The 18,345-nt window shown below is 42.4% G+C and overlaps 1 protein-coding gene and 1 long non-coding RNA gene across 2 annotated transcripts; both read right to left on the bottom strand.

Annotated features, from left to right (window-relative positions):
- Positions 1–3,421: 3,421 nt before the first annotated feature.
- On the bottom strand, positions 3,422–11,103 carry LOC112955465 (protein kinase C-binding protein NELL2-like; the record flags this gene model as incomplete). Its single annotated transcript, XM_026048787.1, has 3 exons — positions 10,642–11,103; positions 9,238–9,304; positions 3,422–4,024 (listed from the first exon to the last, which is right to left on the bottom strand). Coding segments are annotated over exons 1-3 (1,132 nt in total), but the record flags the coding sequence as incomplete, so codon positions are not given.
- A 3,204-nt stretch (positions 11,104–14,307) lies between these two features.
- Positions 14,308–16,967, bottom strand: LOC112955472. Its single transcript, XR_003250889.1, has 3 exons — positions 16,687–16,967; positions 15,876–16,514; positions 14,308–14,973 (listed from the first exon to the last, which is right to left on the bottom strand). It is a non-coding gene; the product is annotated as an uncharacterized LOC112955472 (long non-coding RNA).
- Between the last annotated feature and the right edge of the window lie 1,378 nt (positions 16,968–18,345).

Below are 18,345 nucleotides of genomic sequence, written 5' to 3'. Positions count from 1 at the left end.
AATTTTTCTTCTCTTTGTTCTGAATTTTGTTCTGAAACAACCTGTTGCATGTGCACAACACAGGTAGAATAACTTCATGCCTTGCCTGAGGTATAACTCTTAACTCTTTCTGCATGGCTAGATTCTGCAAGCCTCAGACATACTCTGCACGACCTAACTTCATGAATACCCTCACTGAAAACACTCTGTGGAAGGACTGGAGAGAATATCTCCAGATATTTTGCCTATATTCAAGAACAAAGTCTCAAAAGATGCAAAATAGAAGGAGTTTTTAAATGAATTCTCTACTTCACAGCATTATATTGTGCTGCAATTAGAACGAAACCATATGAAAACATGAATAAAAAAGTTGAAGAATTGTAACTACAAAATGATATATGTCAAGAATAAAACATGCAGTTAGTTACAGCAAATGAAGTGCCATAAATTAGCATTCATATACTTTAAGTCTGATTCCTTTCAAATTTTATCTCATTTAGGATAATAGTGCACCACTTATGTTGCATGATATCAGGTAATATACATCCTTTTCATAGATCTAAAGGCTAGACTACACTTAGCTAAAACAGCATGAACTGCTTACAACATACTTGTTCCAAATTACTATAACCAGGATCAGCAAACAGACTAACCTATGGCTTCAGGCTTTTTTTTTTTTAAACTGAAAGATGGAAAAAAAGGTCCAACTAATCTTTTTTCTTTGGCATATGGTTATATGTACAGGGCATATGTACATATGTAGTAATTAATACTAGAGATTTCACAGGATTATTTAGAAAAAAAAAAAACATTTTCACCATCTAAGCTCCTCACAAATGACATAAGCAAAACAACATTAGATGCATTAGCACCATCAGATTGGTGCAAAATGCTGCATTTCTGCCACTGTGCATCTCAAATCTACCTTGAATTTAAAGACAACTGGCACTCCCCTAAGGGTCCTCAGAAAGCTTTACTACATTGAAGAATTCATACTCTGAAATCTCTGCTAGCTGTAATATGTTTACTTGTACCTGCCTTCAGTAACAGTGTGTTTAAGTATCAACATAGTCAGGATACAGGATCTGAGCACCATAAAAASTCAATCTCTTTCCTATTCAAGCAATTCCATTGACACTACCCAGATACTACTTCCAAACTCACTCAGATATAATACACTCAKAGAAATCATGCCATAAGATTTGCCATATGCTATCCTATAAGTTGGCAAATGCATATTTTATATCCAATATCTACACTTTGCTAAAGATATATCAGAGTATGCCTAATGTCAGATTCTAATATCTGCAGCTTCCTCCAAACCAAAATCACAAGCATATTATTTCAAGTCTTCTTTAACATTATATCCTGCTAAAGTCTTACCCTAGAAATACCCCAGTCTGCTCTCTGAAGAGCTCCTCCTKTGTCTCACACATCCTTGCCAAGAAAAGAGCTAGCAGCTTCCATAAGGATGAGGCTCTTTGATCYCCTCCTAGCAAAAGCACCTGTTTGCATGGTAGACTCTGCTAGGGAAAACATGATGACCTCAGAAAAATCTAGTAAGGATGTGATCAGCTCATCTTATTAAGGAGAYGGGTATTTCAGAAAACATCAACTCCTGTGGCATTTTTTCTTCTTAGTAGAATTCTGGGATGAAGGAGACAGAAAAACTGCTTTGCTCCTAGCTAATGCACCGTATATAACAGATACACACACTCTAATTCCAGAAGACTCCCTTTCTCAGCACCAAATATAATCCTCTGTAATGATAACAGTATTTTGTAAATGTCAACCACTTTCAATATTAGCTTTAATCCATCCTGCCTTATGTCCTAGTTAGAATGAACAACCCTGTCTAGTTAAAGTCACTTGGAACCTATGTCGTTGACCTCATTGAAGCCTGGTTTAATCTGTTGTGGTCTGCATGGTTATGCTGGCYTCAGTACAACATCTAAGTGAAGAACCCTGCAATGGGCTGTYAGAATTTGCAGAATATTGWTAGAATATCAGTGTTCCTAGTTTGYAGCAGAGAGCAACTTAACCTGTATCTGCAAATATATAGTGAGTATAAATTTGAAACAAAAAGGATAAGAGAAGGAAAACTACAGGTGTCAAGTACAAGATTACAAAGTTGTAAATAAAAACAGAGCCATCAACTAGAAGATCTCATATTTGGATTCATCCTTTTCCAGAAAACTGTAGGGGAAAACTACAGCAAAAGCAGTGAGACAAACTCCAAAATAGGCATWGGAAAGTACACATATTTGAGCACATGCTCAGAACAGCCCCTACATTACTGTTACATTGTGCATAGTATTSCTGCTTTCAGCAAGGTTGATGCTCACCAGTCACGAATGCATTAATGCCCATTTCACTTACTTGTGTGTGTATAACATASTCTGGGATGCTGAGTATTTTATTGGGACATTCCGTACATTTCCACATATTGTAGGGTGTCAGGCATTTGTAGTGGCATCCATATCCAAARCAAACCCCAGCTCTGTGCCAACTTCACCACACAGAAATTAAGATGAAATCCATAAAATAGATATACTGGTTCCATGTTCATGAGCGATCTGGTTGATCCTTCCACGCACACAGTCAAGAGAAATTGATATCAGTGTTCCATTGTGGACTTCAAAGGAGGCACGGAGAGATACACTGGTCCATATGCTTCCCTCCGGCATCGGACCACCAATCTGCTGAGCAATTGCTGTGGGCTGCATGTGACCCATGTTCAACTGATTAAGAGTCATTTTGAGCACATTGCATGAATGGATCAGCTTTAAGTTAAAGGCAATGCTGGCAATTCCCTTTTCGGTAAAAATGAAATATTTCTGAGCAAACTGTCCTGAAGAAACCAGCTGTATCTGTTTCTCACTGGACGAGACCTGAGTGAAATCCAGTAATTTGTTTCTCACAGCTCCAGTAGGCAGACCTGAAACAGAAACTCTGGCTGACAAAGCAGTAGAGACTGCTGAAGGGATCCAGATGAGGCTAAACATACTAATCCCAGAACTGTCTCCAAAATAGCGAACATTACACTGCGCAGGAGAAAGTATCTCAAAGCTAACCATATCTCCAGCACCAACTTTTGTGGCTCCAGAAGCTGATATAGATGTGTCTCTGTAATTTACCCCTGATTTAAACACATTCATTAATTCTCTGTTAGTACCATTCCTATTGATATAAGAAATTAAAGAGAAGCCTTCCCGGACACAGGTATGACCCATGGAATACAACGCTTGCTGGAACACAAATTTTATGACACCAGTTTCAGTGAACTTTATAGCTCTGCCATCRTGAGATAAACTTAGCATGTAAGGGTCAGAAACAGAAATTATTTTAAAGGTAGGTCGATAGTTGGTTTGGTAATGCATTGCTGTTGACATCTGGGCACTGATTGCCACAGCACCTGTGTCATGGGACAACCAAAACAAACTGAGTGGGGTATTAAGATCATAAATATATAAGTCTCTGCTTTGATTGCAGAATTGATTTGGACTCCTCAAAAACACAGAAAGTGTTTGGCTGGGCTCCACTTCAGCAGCACTGCTTAGACTCGTGCTCTGGAAATATTTTCCCTCTGGTTGCTCAATGCGAACTCCGCTCAGTTCATAACCTTCCTCACTGCCATTTAGCTTTAAGGAAAGTTGCAAAAAATTCCTGCAGTTGTGCTTTACTGCAAAATTTAGGTCAGTCCACAACAGGCCATGCTGCCTGAACACCAAACTGTTATCTTCAACTGATAGGATTTCACAGTGAAACTTCCCCTTTATCTTCAAGTTTAARCCAGAGTAGACCTGAGAGATGCCAGACTTTGCAGGAGGTAAAATGATGTTCGCAGCCCAAGCCTCCGAAAACTTGTTTTCACTGGTTGCTGAGCAAATCGTATCGCTGATGGTGGAACAAGGCACGGCCACCATCCCTTCTTCACATTTTAAACAGGCCTGACATTCCTGCATTTCCTTATTAAAGAAATATTCCTCTCCACACAGTCCSAAAGCTGCGTCTTTTTCAGCAATCCCAAGGCATCGGAAACCACCTGTTCACAGGAAATGGAAGTTTTAGTTGTTATACTTTTAAAAACACCAAGTATTAGAAGAACTCTACAGTTCTACAAATCAAGTATCTTTGATAACACACCTAATCATAAGGGAGAAAACTGAAACTATTAAGTTAGATACCTTGCACTGTTAGAGGACCCTTGGTTTCACACAGGTGAACAGCTAGGGGTACCTCACTGTGTCCAAGCTGAACTCAGTGGTTTAAAGAGGGAAAGGAGCAAGACGAGGCTGCACAGARGCACAGGGACAACTCTGTCCCACCCCTGTGAAGGGGAAGGTTCAGTAAAGACTCTCTCTCCCTTCCCTTAGGTGAAAGGCACAGTGACTGACTGCTGCGCTGAGCAGCAAAGATGTTTCCAGCTAATGGGGGAAATGTCCCCCATCCACCCAGCCATGACAGCGGGGTGGCACTGCTGGAGCTGTGATTGCTAACACAGCACTTTGCAGCCAGAGGATCCCAGGCCTCCRGCATCCACTCAGTATATTGGTTTTTAAAAGCCTACAAGAGACAAGCAGGAAAAGCAAAATTGGAATCAGCAGGCTTAAATCCACTAATGCAGAAGTCCACACATTTAAAACTGAAAACCCTTGCCCTAAGGCAGAGGACAGCAGTGTATGTGACAGTCTAAACCTGTAAGGAATAAATAAAACACTGCAGCAAACATCATAGGAATATCTGGAGGTGCTATCTGAAAATTACTTTATTGGAAATAAGGCAATTTTGTGCTGCTGAATGGCACACCATGACCTCAGTGGATCAAAGACTGCACACTGAAAGAGCAGGTTTTAAAAGCAGCCTGCAGTTTTCTACAGCAATTTTCCATGAGCGCTGCCAGCTTCCACTGTCTCCCGCGGGAAAAGCCTGTGCCCGGCACCTTTGCACACTGGGTCTTGGAGCTCACATCAGTAAACACAACTCAGGCACTCTAAAGAATAACCACTGGCAGGTTGTGCCTCAAAGATTAATCACTAAAATGAGCTTGCTTGAGTGTTTTTGCCAGTCATTAGCAAACTCTACAACCACATTTCTAAAGTACTTTCAGAAATATCCTTTACAACCTAAATTCCATGCTGCTCCTTAGATGCATGCTTTTGATTTATTCATCAGGTGGAAATTGCTATATTTGGACTGGGATTTGCTCTGACAGTGGGCATACAAGCATTGGACATGGACCCCAGCAGGCTAGTTTTCTGCATTGCCATAATCAGGACAGAGCAGGCGATGCAGATTGTTGGTGCAAGCAAAAAAGCACAGCACACATACTGAGAGACACAAGACAGATCCATGCACATGCGCCTGGTACACAAGGGAGTCCAGAGCATTGGCTAAAATTCATTTCTGACACTGCATTATTCAGCTGAGAACGCCAGACACTGTGTTATATTATACAGGTGTCACATGCTCACCCTCATATCTCATATCTCTTCATCTATTTATGTTTCCTTCACTTAAGCAGTGACTCTTCCCTAACACCAATATGTAAGACTATATCCATTATGATGTGAGAACATTCTTTCAGTGACCAGGTATGTTTTTCTCACAAGAGCTAACTGCAGAAAAATAGGATTTTCCAGYAAAAATATCAAGAGAAACTGAACACATTACTCTTCYCAAACGTGTCTCTGGCTTTCTTTTYTCATGAGAAACAAATAACAACAACAACAAAACAAAAATAAAAGAAAAAATGTTTATTTTAAAACATTAATAATGCATACTTAAATATTTTGATGAATATCAAATTTTACAAATCTCTTTGATGACTACTCATTTTGATTCATTCTCTAGTGTTTTTCAGGTACACCTGCAGACGGTGTTCCACAGCCTGCATTTGAGATGGGTCACTTCAAAGCAGCACGAGGGCTGCATTAGACTGTGGACCCCAGGGCAAAAGCAGCATCCTATCTTCAGTCCAGAGGAGGTCAAGAAGCAACATCAGCCAAACAACAAACAGCCAGCAAGTAAATATGCTGTGACTGCTTTCTGTTTCTCTCTCTCACCCCTCCGACAACCTCTCCCASCTTGGCCCCGTGCTCTGGGCACCGCTACAGCAGGTTTTATGGAGATCAGCCCAGCTGTGCTCAAGCTGTTTTTGTGAAATCAGGTACTGTGCAGCCTGCTCACCAGCCGCCGCAGCTCCCGGGGGCCATTGCCAAGGCAATTAGAGAGGCCATGCATATATTTTGCTGCTGCTGCTGCTATTCATAGCTGTCTGATGAAGATTAAGYTTGGGAATCCATCACCGTCTTGAACTCTCTGTGTAAGATTAAGATCATACCCAGAATCCCAGTTAATTACAAATCACAGTTATCTGCTGAAGTTTTCGTTATTCACTTCTTGCCTTTGCAGTATTTTACCCTTTCCTGTTTTTTTCTTCCCCAAGGGTTGTCCTGCAGAGCACAAACATTCAATGCCTAACTGAAGAGGAGCCACCACAAAGCCTGGCTGCCCAGCACAGACTTATTTGGAGAGCTGGACTCCAAATCCAAGCTGGACTTGAGGGGTGCCTCAAGAACACATCTGCTAGAGGTCACCAAACCTGGMCGCCTTCGTGAACCAGGGGAACTCCTCCTCTGTCAGCCCTATAGATGTGAAGCTGCCCCATCCCTACATGCAGCCAGTAAGGAAGCTGAGCGAGTCCTCCTGATGGACATGTGCACATTCACACACAGAACTAGCACAGCCAGCCACACAGGTGCACACAGACAGAACCCAGTGCTGTTACTGGTTGCACAAACTCAAACAGCACCCACACAAACATATACAGGACAGATGGCTGGATCCTGCTCCTCCTCTCTGGCTGGTCAGGACTGCAGTCCATTGGTGGAATACACACATTGGTGGAATACACATGTGGCTCAGTAGTGGGTCCTAGATAGTCTCTCCAGCATCTGGCACATGGACCCCCTCATCTTCTCCAGTTGCTGGAATCTGGACCTATAAGCCCTCAAGATATGTGGTCCTACTCCACTTGTTGGTACTCAGACCTCTTACCCTACTTGCCAGATAGTCCAACTGCAGCAAGCACTAGCTTCCACTAAACACTCCACGATAAATTTCATACACTCCTATAATCCCTTTAAAACACCCCATAACAAGCTCTACACAATCTCATAACTCTCTTCTTTCTGCACCCCACAGTAAATCCTAGAGTAAGTCCCCTTCAGTTTGCATGGCATCCTGGGGAGAGATGTCAACTCCACTCGGTAGTTTCATACCAGGGACAACACTCTGAGGGCTCTCTTGGAATAATTTAAGAAGGAGACAATTCACTGTGCTCCATCCCCACTGATTAGGTACCTCCATCTCCACTGATCAGGTATCCCCATCTGTCACAGTTCCTCTGTGAACACCATTTAACCACCCACCCTAATAGCTCTCATCCCAGATAACAAGAGGAAAAAGCAGCAGGTAAACAGGACATACTATACAAAGTAGAAGAGTGAGCAAAGAGAGGCTCCAAGCTACTTGTTTTTTTACCATTATTCGCTCTGCCCTCCTTCACGCTGTGCAGTGAACGAGGGTTGCTACAGATGCAACACTCTTTGCATGCAGCTCAAGAAACCACATACATCTGGAACTCATATGTCAGTTCACATCCCCATCTACCCTACATTACCCAAATCAGACATTCCRTCTTAGCCTCTCCTTTGACAACTTAATTGTACTTGTATAAGATAATGAACTCTCATGACCGGACAGGCAAAAAGTATCAATCTTCTCTAATAACAAAAAATAAGATATGGACTCTCTTCCATTGACAGGGCATTGATGACAGGACCCAGATGACAGGAGATAGCTTGCTTTCACATATTTATGGGGCACCATTAAAATCTGGAGAGGAGAAARAAGAGGGAGAAGACTTCTTTCCTTTCAGATCCGTCGCTACTCACTTTCTGTGGTCTGACAGACCACAATCATCTGCCTGGTTCAGGGCAATATTTTCCCCTATCTCATTTCCCCCCAGCAGTGAATGGCTTCCCACCATCATAAAGCCCTCAGGATAAATTCCTCACAACCACCCCTCTTCTAAGCCACAAGCTAGAGCAACACCAAATGACTAACACATTGGTGGTTCTCCTTTCCTAGGGATGAGGCCCCATGGATTTCCTCCCACAAAATCACCAAGTCAAGTACATCATACTTGGCCTTTTAGTAAGGAGATAGTTTTAGATCTTTCCAATGTACTGGCTCAAATTTTGTGCCTCTCTAAGTTTTCTTGCCTCTAATGGCTCACTACCYCTGCTAAGGCTCTTTTTAAGAACAGTCTTTTTAAGAACATTGATGGTACCTCCTCAATGGCATTTGCCATCTAAAACACTAGGTGCTCTCTTCCTCTGGTCATTTCCAGCTCCTTGTGCTCTTTGTACTAATTCCTTAAAGTTCCTGCTCAGGTGAGGCACAGACAACTTAAGTWTCCAGGTCCTCTTCTATTGCTTTTCTATGATCAATTCCCACCCACTTTTTTTCCCATCCAGTGGTAGGGCAGGAATAGTAGTCAGTCATAAGGTGCTGGAAACAGTCTTTCCCCCCTCAGAAAGAAGGACCTGGCCTTCTAGCATCTGGATAGGATTTGCTCAGTACATTTATTAACTTTGTTCTTCCGTGCCTGATTCCCATGATGGCTAAAGAAGGAGAAGCCTGAAGTGCAGAGCTCCAGCTATATCTGCTTCTAGATGTTGGAAAATCCACCACCCTATCCTGCAGATGATGACCACTGTTTACTGTTCCTTATTACCTGACAATAAGATCACTAAAGGAGAATGAGATTGACAGAGAAGGGCCTTAGAAGATCAAATTTAACCTGCTTGGATCAAATCAGATAGCTAGCCCTGTGCAGCAGATGAGAATTGACAGCTATGCTTCTCCATTAGGATAATATCTTTGATTTTGATGCCACTTTAGGCATGTTTCACTTGCCTATACAAGAAGAAAGGATATTAAAACCAAAGCATTAAAAAAAAAAATGAAAATAAAGTAAAAGGGAACATCCAAACTCATACAAGTATCATGCCCTTAATGTTCACTGTCCACAGGAACAACCATCGGTTTACAGATGAGGATTTTTCATACCCTTTGATTCCAGGAAGCTGAGCATGTCATTACTCATGCACAGCTCTGAGTCCTCATCCTGCTCCAGGCTGCTCCTGAAGATCTAATCATSTTTGCTCTTTATAACAGAATATAACTTACCTGGCGTATTCAGGCATTTTATTCTCTCACCACAAATGCTTGGAGAGTCAGTGCATTCATCTCTGTCCTGTAAACACAAGAATCACATCGAAACACTTTAATCCCACAATTTAARTTTGAAACAGGCATTTTCCCCCTCAGGCTCTGGGACACTCATTTCCCTGCGAAAAGCCTCTGTAGGGAAGGAGATGGATTTGCTCTCGTAGACACGATGGAAAAAGGCAACTTATTTTGATTTGTCTCTTCTCTTACCCAGGTATCTGAAAGGGTTGCATGGTCTGTACAGATGGCTATAGTGTGCAGATCATGAGCTAAAGAGAGTGGTTGTACAACCAATATTCAGGATGATACATGATCTGTAAGGCTGTGCTATAGTCTTCAGATGGCTGCATCACTCAACTAGTCTTAAGGACACTGTAACAACTAAGAAAGTGTTATGAAAGGCTCTTAAAGGAGCTAACTGAGAAACACCAGAGAAAGTTAAATGTTAAAATAAAAGTAATCCTTCCTGACACCAAGCCCCCCTCTAACTCCACAGTAGGTAAAGGAGAAAGAATGACAGGCCACATTTGCATTCAAATGACAGCATTAAAGAAAACTGAGATTTGCAGAGAGAAGGGGACAGAAAGAGTCTTTTAGATTCTCTCCTGACTAATGCGGGCTCAGGTCACCAGGTGCTCAGGCTCACATTAACCTAAGAATTGAGGGTAGCACTTGACAAATCAGAAATTACTATAAGTATCAAGATCTGCATACATCTCAGGACTTCGAAAGAGAGTAACTAAAGAAGCATCTTACTGTGTTTGCAAGTTATTTTGCATTTTATAATAAAGTATTTTTTATAATAAAAATATCACTATGCTACATTTCATACGTTTATATGTTACACTTAAGATGAAACTACATTATAAATCTAAAACTACCAAATTTTGTTTCTGATCTTATAAATAAATGTGTGGTCTTAAGTTTTACTTGAGATTTCCTTCACCCTTCAAATATGTGTAGTAGTTAGTGCAAAACTAAGATTAAATAAATTTATCACGCATAAGTGTATGTTATGTTTCTGTAAGTGTATATGTTATAAGTGTATGTTTTAGGATGCCTTTCCCTACAGTGATGAATATGATCTATGTGCTGCCAGCCATTGGATTCATGAAAGCTTTACACCCAGCAGGCACAAACTTGTGCCTCTCTTGGAGTTAAAAATAGTAAAGAGAAAACTCCAGGAAAACTTCAGGAAAACCATGAAGCATCACAGTCCCAAACAGTAAGACATTCTTAATACCAAATCTCCCCACTCTTCTCTGAGCAGATATTTCCATAATCCATCCTGGTATGTCTAGATGGCACAATGGCACAATACTTCCTAAACAGTAACTGCAAGATACAGAATTAATACTTCACCTGACAAATCCGATCAGAATTTGCAGAACACTCAGCCATTTGGAAAAAGCCAGCGGGGCACAAGGTGCATTTTTCACACTGTGAAGGCGTCTTTTGGAAATTGCAGAATTCATCACTTTCACAAAGACCACAGTCCAGCAAAGACTCCCCAACATTAATCACTTTTGCATCCACTTCTACTTTATGGACAGAGTATGACTTCTGGAGCTGATTTCTGACTTGTTTCTGAAGTCCTTGAAGATGACTTTCAAAATAATTTTGAATATCTTCTTGCAAACTCTGAAATGACATTTGTTTCACTGTGTCAAAAAGCATGCCATACTGAACCTTGATTAAATCCATTTGCTCATACATTTTTCTTTGCTGTTCAAGAATTTCCCGTTGCTGGTTAACCAATACGTGCTGCTGGTCGGTGAGTTTCTGCTGCAAATCCACAATGGTCTGCTGCTGACTTTTTAGCATTTCAGTAAATTTCTCGTGCCCTTTTGCAAGCTGCAGTTGTAGTATTAGGGCATCTTCAGATGGAACTTCATTTTCTCCTGAAATATAAATGATAGATTATTGCCCAAGAAAAAAAAATATTTTCTAGCTTGATTACCTCTGCAAATGCATTAAAATTAATATATTAATGAGAAGTCTCATTATATTCAAGTTATAATAACAAGACCAGTTCCTCAATTGTTCTTTCCAGCTGCTTCATGGGAATGCCAGCAGTTCCATTTCATGAGCAAGATGGACAGTTGTGAACACTAAAAACGTCACAATCAAGATCCATGCTTCAAGGTAAAATTTAATCATCACTGGGRGTCAAGAATAGATTAATTATCATGATGCACAAGTTTTAAAACAGCAGAGGGTAAATGGTTAATTTCCATTGTAGAGGCGATAAAGTGAGGTGATAAAACTTGCTGAGAATACTAAGACAGTGAAAATAAGGGTCAGCTGCAAGTAATGTCTACGATACGGAGTGAGCAATAAAATGGTAAAATAAACCTAATACTGAGAAAAAATGCGAAATGATGCACTCAATGGAAAAAGAAAACCATTCTAAGTTTTTATACAAAATGTTGTGTTTGCCTAATTATTACCACTCAGGAACAAGATCTAGCAATAATATAGCTAGGTATAGATCTTGGACTGCAGAGATATGTTGTCATCAGCTCAGTATGCAAGAAATGGTCAGAAAAGTCAAAGTAAAACCTAGGACTAATTTTCAAAGGAATAYCACAGAATTACAGAATGGTTGAGGTTGGAAGGGACCTCTAGAGATCATCTAGCCCAACCCCCTGCTCCAGCAGGGACACCCAGAGCACGGGGCACAGGGCGGCAGCCAGGCGGGTTTGGAAGATCTCCAGAGAAGGAGACTCCACAGCTTCCCTGGGCAGCCTGTTCCAGGGCTCTGTCACCCTCATGGGAAAGAGGATCTTTCTCACGTGGAGATGGAACTTCCTGGGTTTCAATTTGTACCCGTTACCCCTTGTCCTGTCACTGGCCACCACATTCTCCCCTCCGATACTTATACATATTGATCAGAACCCCTCTCAATCTTCACTCCTCCAGGCTCAACAGACCCAGATTGCTTAGTCTTTCCTCCTACGAGAGATGCACCAGTTCATTAATCAACTTTGTCGCTCTACGCTGGACCCTTTCTAGAAGTTCCATGTCCTATATAACAGAACAGAAAGTATCATTATGCCACTAAAATAATCAACAAAACATCTTTAATACAGTATATGGTCCTGGTTCCCTATCTCAAAAAAAAAGTCATAGAAGAACCTGAAAAGATTCAGAGAAGGACAGCAATTATTATCCAACATACAGCACTGCTTCAGTATGAGAAAGTAAGCAGGATTTCCAGGCTGGAGAAAGACAACTGTGCACAATTATGCTATAGTGACATTTGGTGTCCTAAAGCAAGGGAATTTTGAAAGACTTTTCAATGTCTCTCTCAGTTAAAGAATTAGGGGATATTAAATGGATGCAGCAATTTCAATACAGGTTGAAAGTATAGACAGGTCCAAAAACTGGCTGCCCCAAAATATAAAAGAAAAATCTAAGTTAGATTAAAAATTATGCAGAGTCTGACTCTAACATTGCRTCTGACTAAGGAAGTTTTTGACTCACAATTTGTCAGAGATGGAAAAAAAGATCTAGTGAAATATCGCCCCACACTTTCTGCAGCATGCACTGCTGGAGAAGGAATCCAGAGCCCAGTTCCTCTTCTGCTTTTACGCAGTGTTGAATTTTCTTGACGTAGTTGCTGAACATCACCAAAAAGACAATGAAAAAAGAGCAAAGATAGTTCCTTTTTATGATTCCTAAAATGTTCTGACCTTCAATTGCTTTTATTCATGACATAAGGCGCACATTGATTTTCTCATTATTTAAGTATTCATTTGTGTATTTAGGTAGTATGCAGGGTGCTGTATTTGAGAAATCAAAGACGAKGGTTCAGGAAAGGCCATACTCACCATCCACACTGGATATCCAGAATTTTGAAATATCCCATAATCATACTTCCAGTCTAACAGGAGYAAACATTTCTGTGAACAGTGCCAACAAACTCTGATTCTCCGTGTCTTTCAGCTCACTGGCTACATAACTAGTACTGCCTTCACTACCTTTCTCCGTAACAGTAGAGAGCAACAAACAAGCTACTTTTTGAAAGTAACAGCTTTCAAATAAAGCTAGAAACAAACAAACAAAAATAGCCAGAAACAAACTTTTAAGCACTTACATCTCACTCCTCCTTGTCTTTAATCATCTCTTCTAAAGTTTATGCAACCTTATTTACTTTTAATATCTCTGTTTTGTCAATTTTTCCTGTTATCCGTCCAGAGATTCAAGAGATACRGGGCAAGAGTCACATGCATACTGTGACTGCTTATCAAGTATTTTATATTAACTTATATAGGGCTCGTGTTTTTGAGGCTGGAAAGACATTAACAAATTCTTTGTACAAAATCTGTGCTCCCAGATGCCCAGCTTATGACTGAGAATTTACAGACAGAAAAGTTGTGWGACAAGTGTTTCATCCAGTGCAAATAGACCATGCCATGTATCAGTAAGAGTCATGCTTTCAAAGTAGAAATAAAAATTGTRAAGAAATAAAAGTTATTAAGACAATTGCTGTGCAAATACAGCATATAAACCTGAAAGGAATAGTTGGGATAACTAGCATGTTGAGGCTTTGACATTGTGTTATCTGGAGTTATGTAATTGTTTCTTGGTAGACCTCATACACCCAGACTATAAGCTTTCTCAAGAGAGCTTCGYCCTCTTGCTCTGCATTAACATGTTTTCAGCACACAACGAGTGACACCAGGAGAATCTACAACCTTGTTCATTAGCCTTGGCAGCTATGAGATACAGGAGCTGCACATTACTTTGCCCAAGTGTGGATGTTTGCAGTTGTAGAGAAGTCTGTCCAAAAGAAAAACAACAGAATGCTAAGTCTGGTGGAAAAAAAATGAGGCATTTAATTCCAATTAAGAAAGAGAGAGAAGAAACATAGTGGAATACAAAACAATAGGAAAACAAGAGCTGGTCCAGTACATTTCTTCTTTTGGGATGCCAATCATTTATCTGAAGCAGGATGTACTCACTGGGCTGCCGAGAAATAGCTCTGCCAGCCTTGTACAGGAATGGGCTCATCTGGTTTGAAAAGGGAGCACAAGTCTGCACTCCAGCAGCCTCCGCTGGCCATGGGAGCTGGCCAAGCAGATGTAGTGGTTCAGCTGCAGTTGGCAGCAGCTTTCCAGATCGCAGTAGTGGTGACAGTGATGCTTGCTGCAGCAATGATGAATTTGTTGGTGTAATCCTCCCAGCAGGGCTGTGTYAGTTCCAGAAGACAGAGGTGGAGGGTTGACCACTTGCCTCATGCAGATCAGCCAGCAAACATGCACTGAGTGCTGGGATCTACAGTCCCTGGTATTGGCCTGTATTCTGGAGAGCTGTCAGGCATGGTCTTCAGCAAGCATTTGAGGAAACTGTCCTTCACATGAATGCCTTTCCTGGGGCAACAGGTAGAGGATACTGTTTAACTGGCTCATCAAACACAGCCTTCTCTGCCATGTAAACTGGAAAGGAAACTTCTCCCAATGACTGAAGAGCTGCTAGACTCAGAGCTGGGTCACAGAGCTGGCAGCCACAGGTTGGGGTGGGCCACCATGTYCCTGCCTGCACATGGTGGCTCAATACAGGCAGAAAAGTGGCCGCAGGGTCACCTGGCCAGYGCATTCCAGCTCCCCTGCTGTCTGCAGTGGCAAAGGTGCTTCCCACACAGCCCCTCAGTGTGATGTGCTGAAAGGGTAACGGGGCAGGAATGTTTCCCTAGAAACAAGAGAAAGACAKAAAGGGTCACTGACCTGTTTCTTCCTGAATAGATGGTTAAGCAGTTTTAAGCTATAGTATTTTAGAGGTAAAACTGAAGAGCCAAACTGCCTCTGTTTCCTTCTTTTACCAAAAACTAACTACATGTTCACCCTTGATCTAAACACAATAAAAATCCCTTACAAAATCTGTCTGCCTATGGCTGCGAGAGAAATCTCATCTTCTTGGATGACTAATTTAGGAAGATTTAGGAATACAGGCTGTAGAGGTAGCAGATGATATGACTTAAGTCTGTGCTTTTCACTGGTGTGTGACAAGTTCCCACAGCCTCACCTAAACGTATGACTGCCTGGCTGGAGGACACCTGAACACCTTGACTATCCATAAACGTACAGACCTCAACCTGCAGGCATGCCAAGCACTGTAAATACTGCGGTTTCTGCTTCCTACTTACTGAAGTGATGCACTAAGCACATCCTCACAAGACACTGTAAACAGGCCTGGGGCCATGGCAGCCACTTCAAGGACTGGAGGCACCTCTTTACCTACTCCAGCTTCCCCCAGGGGCTCCAGCCAGTGCTGTTTGCAGCATCCTCACTCTTGTGCTGGCAAGGGCCCTAGGTTTCTTTCTGAGAGACTTACTGGTCTTACGCACCAGATCACCATGGCCAGTGTCCCTTGCATCTCATCTTTCTCCACAGATTTACATGCACATGTGTATGTGCCTGTAAGGCAGAGTCCTGCCACTCCCACATAGTGAGATGTACCCCAACTACTTCATGGCAGGAAAGCTGCCACCTCCACCATACAGGCTGGGTAAAGTTCTCCTAAGGACTCTCTGCTCCCCATCAGGCTCTTTAGGAAACTAGAACCAACTTATGTTTGTTCTTCATGCTCCTTACCTGGATTTCCCCTATGGTGCTCACTGGATGCTGTTTGACTAGCAGTTCTTCTCAAACCATGGTTAATGCATTGCCCCTATTTAGATGCTTGATTATTAGGTTTTTGCTCAATTTGTTCTWGCATCTGGTCTTGTTATGTGGAACCATGCCCGTTTCCAAGATGAAGGCTCCAGCTGTGAGTTCAGATTGAAGAACACCAATAATCTCTGCTCACGGGCAGATGATCTGTGTTTGAGAAGGAGCRATAGAAGGTCTCTAGTGAATGCAGCGAGTGTCAGAGCGTTAGAGGCTGTAGGCAGTGCTTGCCTGTACTCTGACTGCAGGTGCCCTCATTGAAAACTCTCTCTTCCCCATGGAAGTTCCTGTGTTAGCACAGGTTTCCTCATCACGTGCCTCCATGCTAACAGAGCCTTCCAGCATCTTATGCAGGCCAGCAGGCAGTACCGTCCCTTGCTTCCCCTGAGACATAAGATGCTTCCCTGTCACAGGTGTGTATGGTTGCAACCAGTGAGGTATATGAAGGAGGTAAACACAAAAATCCATGACTGCCACTAGCCATAAGGTGTAGTCCATTTCTGCTGCATGAGGAAAACTTCTAATGATACATCAGTTCCTCCAAAATCTCACCTGGCACCATGCCTGTAAAGAAAAAAGTTAAAAGTACAGTGATTTCTACGTTTAGCCTTCAAAACCCCAGTCACTTTACTCTCCAAACCCTCTACTTTACCCTCCCTTATTCGTTTTTGTCTATCCCATGTAAAGAGAAATTCTAACCTTGTGGCCAAGGAGATCACGGGTGCGTGTAACTCACCATGTTAGCTCTAAGTGATGATGGTATTGGAGACTGGGCAGCACAGCCTGATCCAGGTCCTCTAATGACAGCCACRGAATAAGAGGATATTTACAGAAAGATCATGCTAGTCTTGATGTTCTTTGAAGGATCTTCATGCAGATACTGCTCTTCTGTTTTCAGCACCATGCAAGAAGTGATAAGTCTAGTCTTTTCTGTCCACAGAGTGCCCTATTATTTATTAGGGCTCACGTTTCATGGAGGTGGATCTTGTCAGGCAAAAAGAAAATGGAAATATCCTAGGTCCTTTTGCAAGAGAGAGAAGTTGCAATTAGGAAGCAGGCACAAAGAAGTGTGCTCAGAAGTAAAAAAAWAAATGGAGCTAGAGTCTACTGACTCCTCTTCATTTGCTGTGTATTGGTGGTCATGGAGCATATAGACACTGTAAGGCATCAAGCAAGATGAAAGTACACGGGGTGCACTGTGCTACGCACAGGAAGAGGGGAGATGAGTTGTCAGCTGGGGACTGGAATCACCACAGAGTGATGGAGTTTGTTATGAAAAAGAGGTCACTTGACTAGGTAGATGTTTAAAATGAGGTTTAAAATGAGACCTAAGCTCCTGATGCCTGAAACAGCTTCAGCTTCTTGTAATAGGCACAAAGATGTGACAATGTTTAAAGGGTCTTCTTCATGCTTTCCATTARCTTTGACCATCAACATGTGATAGAATAAATCGCTCTTTGTCATTTTTTATGTCTTCAGATAAACCAGAATCCTAACTGTTCCGTAGTCATTAAAGACCCACTGAGACTTCTTGTGAGGTAAAAGCCACATATCCCAGGCAATATCCCAATATTTTCTGCCAACCTGTGATTATAACCATGGCTGTAGTTGACCTTCTGTGGTGCTAGTGAGTTGACAAGAGCRGAAGAGTGCTCTAAATTATGGGCAATTTATTTTATTTTTTCYTGTTATTACAGACAATTTGTCAGAAGCAGCTGCAAGTTTCCCACTGAAGGCACCATCCACTCATTTTGGGTGCAGTGAGTCCCTCCCACTGATGTCTAGCATGATGCAGTGATAAATTAGATATATCATATAATGAAATATCATATAATGAAGAGAGAGAAAATCAGAAGTCATAGAGTCACAGAATCACTACAGTTGGAAAAGACTTTCAAGATCATCAAGTCCAATGGTGTACCCATCCCCACCATGCCTACTAGACCACGTCCCTGAGTGCCTCATCTACACATTTCCTGACCACTGCCAGGGACAGCAACCCCACCACTTCCCTGAGCAACCCGTTCCACCGCTTCACCTCTCTTTCCACCTACGAATTTGTATCTAATATCTCACCTGAACCTGCCCCRGCACAACTTGAGTCGGACACTTGTTCATAGGCAGCAGTTACAAGCAGCTCTGTCTCGCCACGCTCCCTCTCCAGCCGGCCCCACAGGAGCGTAGGGAGGCGGCGGCGGGAGCCGCTCCAAGCCGCGCAGCACCGGAGCTGTACGCGGCTCTCCCCAGCGGTCCGCACGGCCCCCCCGCGGCACGGGCACCCCCGGGGCGCCCCTCGCCGCAGCCCCCTGCGCGCCCACGCACCTGGCTTCACGTCGCACGTGAGCTGCACGCCCGGGCGCGCGGGCTCCTCGGCGGCGACGTGCGCGGCGCGCTC

The sequence above is a fragment of the Nothoprocta perdicaria genome, unplaced genomic scaffold (genome assembly GCF_003342845.1).
Source record: "Nothoprocta perdicaria isolate Ctin4 unplaced genomic scaffold, notPer1 scaffold_57, whole genome shotgun sequence".
Taxonomy (NCBI): Eukaryota; Metazoa; Chordata; class Aves; order Tinamiformes; family Tinamidae; genus Nothoprocta; species Nothoprocta perdicaria.
This window is presented reverse-complemented; position numbering and strand designations above follow the sequence as displayed.